This window comes from Cariama cristata, unplaced genomic scaffold (assembly GCF_000690535.1).
Source record: "Cariama cristata isolate BGI_N322 unplaced genomic scaffold, ASM69053v1 scaffold34592, whole genome shotgun sequence".
NCBI lineage: Eukaryota > Metazoa > Chordata > Aves > Cariamiformes > Cariamidae > Cariama > Cariama cristata.
Window position 1 is genome coordinate 14,017 of NW_009602690.1, and position 6,542 is coordinate 20,558.

The window sequence follows — 6,542 nt, forward strand, 5'->3', positions numbered from 1 at the left end:
GCAGGAAGGTTCAGGGTGGCATTCCAGGTAACCTGGAATGGGATCCTCAGCTTCTCCAGTATCACTGAGGATCTCATCTATTTATATCAATAAGGGCTTGTCTGCCACAAACAGGGTTGATTTCTTTTGACCTTATTCTTAGAAGCTCACCACACCACCTCCCAAGTACCACGGTGTTAACCTCATGACTGCCAGGAACACAACAGAAGCAACTGGTTAGCCAAGCAAACACAGGAGTTCAATTCTTTCAACTAGGCACAGTAATTACTTCAAATCACTAACAGGTTTGGGGGTTTTTTTGAGACAAGGTTATTCATTGACTGCCTGCTTGCAAAACCCCCAGCAATGAAACAAGAAGTGAGACGAGCAAGTGACAGTTGTGTACTCCTGCAGAGGTGCACAGCAGAACAGGGAGAAATCATCTTGGCTTCTGCTGAGAAGCAGCAACTTGTACAGCAAACGGCAGGACACAAGGAAGAACTGAAGGATTTCATGGCAAGCAGTTGGCACACAAGTGTCAACCTGCCTCCCTGGTACAGAGAAAGGTGTGGAACCAACTGGAACTGCTTTCAAAATGGCTCAGAAAGTGCACTTAAATGTTATCAGCAATTACACAGGCTCGATATCTACAACCAGCGTGCTTTTCCCAAGAGCAGATAGAGCTAAGTTTCGCCTTCCCACACCAAGGCTGGTCTGGACTAAGCTGGATTTCCCCTTTCCATGAGGGACAGGGTCAGCAGACACACACACACGGCCTGGTCAGGGCCGTTATCAGCTCAGACCCCACCCTTACCTCGTGGGTGCCGTGAGAGAAGTTGAGGCGGGCAACATTCATTCCAGATTTAATCATTTCCTTCAGCTTCTCCACCGAGCGGGAGGCTGGGCCTAGGAGGAAGAAATAGTTTGAATATTAACTTTGGAAAAGTAATGAGATAACCCACACGCACCAGGCTGTTTCATGTGGAAGAGAAAAGGTATAATGGATACAGACTTGCTCAGCGCTGAAGCAGCTCATCTCTACAGCAGCAAAGACTGTTTTAACTTGCTTTGAGGAGTGCAGCAGAACCTACACAGTTCTGATTTCCCTGGCTACTGGGTACACTCCTAGCAATAACACAGGTTAGGCAGACATGGGAAAGTCGTGTTCTTTCAACACACAAGTTCAGCCCTGGCAAGGGATGAAAGTTAAAGCCTTCTCACAACCTCCCTGACAAGTTTCACCAACACAAGGGTTCACAGCTGCAATTCCCTCCTATCTAGGGATCGCCTACCGATGGTGCAGATGATGCCGGTGTTTCTCGCAATGGTTGGCTCCGAGTCAATGTCCAAGCGGCACATGTGCTCCAGGAAGGTGTCCGCCATGGCAGCATGCAGCTGCTGGGTCTGGATGAAAGCGGTCCCCGCATCATGGTGCTTCGACATTGTCGCTGGAATCCTGTGTCTAGAAGAGAAGAAAGCGGTGCCAGGTTTAGGAATCACCCCAACTCGCTCATCAAGCAGACACACCAACACACCCACGTGATGAATATGGAGGTAACAAGAAAGCTGCTACTGGGTCAAACTATCTTTATGTTCCTACTTGAAAGTCTTAGATACAGGCAAGACATAGCTCTATTTCCATGTCATCCCCCACGTACGCCACCCAAAGCTCACCTGCCTTCTATGCAGATGTTCCCTTCATAGCTTCTCTTCATTGCCAGTCTTCCCTTGGAGCTACACAACGCAACAAAATTCAAGCACTTGAGTGCGCAGGCAGAGATTCTGCCTCCTCCCTCCCAGCTCTCGAGTCATTTCTCCTACAGGCCTTGACTGTATTTCCTATCGCAAATGGGGACCGGGGCAGCTCAGCGCTAGCGTGACTGCAGATATGCTCTTACGCAGGCAATCTTCTGCCGAGAACCACCTAATCGCAGCAAAGTCCGCCTAATCTTAAAACCCATCCTTTAAGCCTGTACAAGCAAGTAGACTTGAATTGATTAAACACAACACCTTGGCAGAGAACATGTAAAAGACTGAAGATTCCTTTAATACACTTAAGGTCCCTCCTCAAACCGAAGACACTGCAGGTCTCCCCTGTGCCCTGCATTCCCCTTCACCCAGGGCAGCAGAAAACCACCACAAGGTTTAAAAGGTTTAAAGGGTTTATGGGGTGTTTTTTTTTGTTTTGGTTTTTTTTTAATTTATTTCCAAAGTTTGGATAAAAAACCCTCTCTGAACTGAGGCTGCTTGCCTCTACAGGACTAGAGCATCATCGCAACAGCAGGCACAGCCCTCAATCCCAAGGGGAAGCTAAACTGAAGCTTAACTGTCCACTGAGATGGGAGGACACCCATTTCCCAGCAGCACTGGTGCCCCTGGGCATTTCTAACGGCACATCTCAGGTCGCAGCACAGTAAGTTCATTCTCAAGTAGGAGTGGCAGTTAAAAGCTGTCCTCTTCGACCTGCCCAGGCTAGATTGCCAGCGTTCAAAAAGCCTCCGGTAAGAGAGTGATGTAAGGTGGTGACTACTGGTATGGGCAGATCACTAGTTTTGACTTCAAACAGCGGTTTGACTTCAAACTTCATCCCCTGGGCATGCAGGGGATATTCAAAGCAGGTTGTTCTTTCGACATAAGCTGCCTTCACCTATAAGATATGCCTTTAGCGTGGTGCTCATAGAAACAGGGGCTGATGCTTAGCTAAAGGCAGGGATAGAGCAGGGGTTTTGTTCTGCCTGCCCCAAGCAGACCAAAAACCCCCCAATAAATCACAAAACGGTGTTAGCTGCACACACCAGCTAACTCAGCATATTCAGTTTTGAAACAGAGGCACCAATAAACCCAAAAGCTTTGTCAAAGCTAGCGGGGCTGACCAAAACGAAGCCATGCCTCCAAGGACCAGGCAAGGAGATCCCTTGTGAGCCTGCCATGTGCCTGCCCGGTGCTGCAGAGGCTCTGTTCGCTCCGACGCTCCTCCCCTCGGCCACTTCTGCTCTGCAGACCTTCCCCACGTACGTGCGGATCGTGCAGATCCTCTTGCAGGCAGCCCTGACTCACCATCGCCTCGCTCCCATGCGGCATAAAGGAGTCAGGCCAGTGAAAACCATAATTTGTCCTGGCAAAGCCTCCTTTCCCTCAGCTCTGCCAGAAACTGCTGATTCACCAGAGTCACTACAAGAAGGTCTGCCCACATAAAAAGCCCGACAAAGTCCCATTATTATAGGAAAACCCACTGGTCGGCCCTGAAACATTGTGTTTTAGCCCTCTAACACTTGCTGCTGCATCCTGCAACACCTGCGGAGCAGCACCAGCTTCTCTAGATGCCAAAAAAAAAGAAGCCTTTGCTGGGAAATCGCCTCCACACAAAGACAGGCGAGCAGCTCTGCGCAGCTTCTGGGAACAAGAGGAATAGGAAACAATGGGTTCCTGAGATGGAAACTGCATCCAGAGCAAGACTTGGAAGTTTTTAAAAATAGGCAGGTGAGTTCTCCCTATCTCATGGAAATCCCCCACCCACTCAAGTCATTTGCAAATATAAATTTAAACCTCCTAAAGTCTTTATAAATAGATAAAAAGAAAGGAAAGTTAAGTCAGAATCCCCTTCATAAGACTTTCCAGCAGAAAAAATTAATCAGAGACACCATGACCTTGTTCGGGAATGACAGCAGAAACGCAGCAGCCAAAAAACATCCCAAATACCCATCTGCCTGCAGCACCGTGCTCCACTACCAACAAGCTTCACTTTTTAATGCTTCCTCCTGCCTCTCATTACCATGTATTTACAAAGCATCAACTGAATTACACTGGAAGGACCAGTCTTATAACAGGAATGTCTGGCATTTCCCACTACTCCAGACTTGCTTTTTTTAAAGTCAAACAGAGGAGCAAAGACTTCAAGGTCGCCCGAAGACACAGAGCACTCAGTCTGGGCTGAGCAAGGAAGGGGGGTAAGCAATACCTTACAAAGCCTGAATGTTTCCAGCACTGAATAAATCTGAATTCCTTCCTCAAGGAATAACGATTAAATCCCCAAAGTTTATCACTTGGGCTGCCTCAGGCTTCAGGCAGGGCATCCCAAAGATGTCTAGTATCTCCCTGGCTCTTGAATATTCTAGAAAGAGCCGTTTGAGGTCAGGATGACTGGTTTCACAGTAGTGAGGTGACTAACTCTAGCCAGCTCATCCTGCGGTCGGCTGAGAGAAACCCTAAATCCACGGCACCTCCGAATCAGCCCTTGGGGAGGGAGAAACGAGAGGCAGCAGCAGTCCCCCGCCCTGGCAATCCCCACCCTGGGCCAAGCCTTTGCTGTTACAGTGACAAAAGGAAGTGACAAAGGGAAGTGGAAACTGAAGCTGCAAGGCCTCCCAGGGACTGTGCCCAGGCAGGACCGGCGTTAACCACCGCCACGCCGGACAAAGATGTTTTACTGCCTGGAAAAGTTGCAGGCAGGCAGCAGGGAGGCTCATGGCGGGTGACGATACACATTTCATTGGCCAGCCTCACTTACACAACCTCACTGACGCTGCAGAAAGAGGCTGCTCACGCCAGCATCCCTGGCCAGAGGCAGAAATGGTTTCAGTTAGCACTTACATTTGAGACGGGCAGGATTATGAAACCAGGCAGGCCTTCAGATTCCAAAAAAAAGCCTAGAAAAACATCAGCTTTGTTCATTCCAGAAGCTAAAGGCACTCAACAACAAGAAGTCCAGCCCTGCAGCAAAGCAGGCTTTTAACACAGCCTGTCAACCCCTCTTCCAGAGAGGGAGGACAACACGTTCTTCCCTGGGCGGCTGTTGCAGGAGGTGGTGTCGCGCCGTTACGTAAGTACAAGATGGCCACCCCAAAATGCCATCTCTTCTCTGCAGTGCTGGACGGGACCCAGAAGCCACCACCTGCTCCCGGCTGGCATACGCTCCCCGAGGCAGCGAACTACAGTTCCGCAACAGAGATGCCTCTCCAGCTTTTTGGCAAACAAGTTATGGAGGCCGAGAAGGTCAGGCCAGCCCGCATGGCACTAGGCAACATCAGCACTTTCCCTGCATGCAGATGGATTAGCCTCACCTTAGCTGAGCCTGCCCTCCCCACAGGGTAAAGGCATACAGGAAGCTTAATTAAAAAAATTAAGTAAGTCGAAGTGACAAGCATCAGATATTTGGCGACGAGAAAGACTTATCTCGAGGATATTTGCAGTGTGGGTACACCTACTGACTTAACCTTGTAGCATGTTGTTCTGACAAAGGAGCCTTTCAGGCTGGCCCCACACCAGCAGAGACCACCTAGCTGTCTTCAAGGAAACTGTAAAAATCTGTTTTGCATTATAAAAGAAAAGTTTTGGGTTGCTTTTTTGTGAGTTTTCTTTTTTTTTGGTGGTTTTTTTTTTTTACATTTAAATATAACTCTAGGTGAAAGTATAGATGCCTCTGCTGCATCCTCAGCTCCAGGATGGAGATTTGCTGCGCGCCCAGCCGTGGGCGGCAGCGCCAAGGTACTGCAGCCTCATTCCCTACGTGCCATCCATCACCGTGCGCTGCAGCGGCCCCGGCACCATCTTCCCCTGGGGAGAACAACGGCCCGGGCGTGAGATAAAGGATGAGCACGTGGTCTGGCCAGCCTGGGAAACGTTTTGTTTCTATCAAATTAAATTATCAGCTTAGCGTGTGGAAAGGGAATTAACACCAGCATTGGGTCACTCCCGCTAACGCCAATAAATCACGGTTTTCATAAAATTTACACCTTTGGGTGGATAAAGAGGTAGGTGGTCAAGAAAAACGCAGGCTGCTCAAGCAATGGGCTCAGAGGCAGCGCTGCAGTCTCCGCCAGCTCGTTATCTAGTGAAAGTGAAGTTGCTCGGAAGGGTTTCGCAAGCAAGAGTCCCGCTTCAAACACGTGGCTCGCAGCAGAGCTTCTTGCCTCGGCAGGAAAAGCCTTCATTAATCCGGTGAGGGTTTGGAAACGAGGTGGCATCAGCATGGCCCATTAGGCCATCAAACTTGAACTCCTCTAAATTAGCCTAAATTCTGCTTTATAAGTGAGATGTCGGGCATAAAATTATGTGCTTAGGACCGAGGTTTGGTTTTTGGGTTTTTTTTTTTTAATTAAGCACTCCTGGTTGCACAACAAGCCCTGGAGTTTCCCTGGAGGTATCTGGGTAACCAAAAAACCTCTTTGTCATCCAACCTTCAGGCTAAGGCAAGTCAGGATTAGCAGCAGCCCTTCGCAGGAGCAGGAGGTGGCCAGAAAGTTAAGACGTTAAAGTCACAAAAACCTCCGCAAAGCACTGATTTCTGTTAACCTGGGCCTCCCCAACAACTAGATGCCTTATCAGAACAAAGGCAGGTTTTTAGAGATCGCCGTCTACTTTTATTAATCGGAGGAGACAGTCGGGAGGTCTTGCCATTGTCCACCGACAAAAGCACTATTCATGCCCAGCTGGCCCTGCAAAGAGGGTTTAAACACGTTTCAAAGGTTTTCACAGTTCAAGGGACTGTCCAAATCAATCGGACGTGTTTAGGCACGCATAATTACGGGAGAAGATTAATTCAGAAGGGGCCTTCTCTTCCGGAG

At 48.9% G+C, this 6,542-nt stretch overlaps 1 protein-coding gene across 3 annotated transcripts in view; it reads right to left on the bottom strand.

Annotated features, from left to right (window-relative positions):
• Positions 1-1,750, bottom strand: part of PKM (pyruvate kinase, muscle) — a 15,301-nt gene extending 13,551 nt beyond the window's left edge. For 2 of the 3 annotated variants that reach the window (XM_009694884.1, XM_009694885.1), the window contains exons 1-3: positions 1,654-1,750; positions 1,272-1,441; positions 794-885 (exon numbers count right to left, since the gene is read on the bottom strand). In XM_009694884.1, coding sequence (XP_009693186.1) covers positions 794-885; positions 1,272-1,441; positions 1,654-1,694 — 303 coding nt within the window. In that variant the 5' untranslated portion in view covers positions 1,695-1,750. Of the gene's footprint in view, positions 1-793; positions 886-1,271; positions 1,442-1,653 lie in introns of those variants that run through there. The other variant, XM_009694886.1, reaches the window with a different exon arrangement.
• Positions 1,751-6,542: the final 4,792 nt, after the last annotated feature.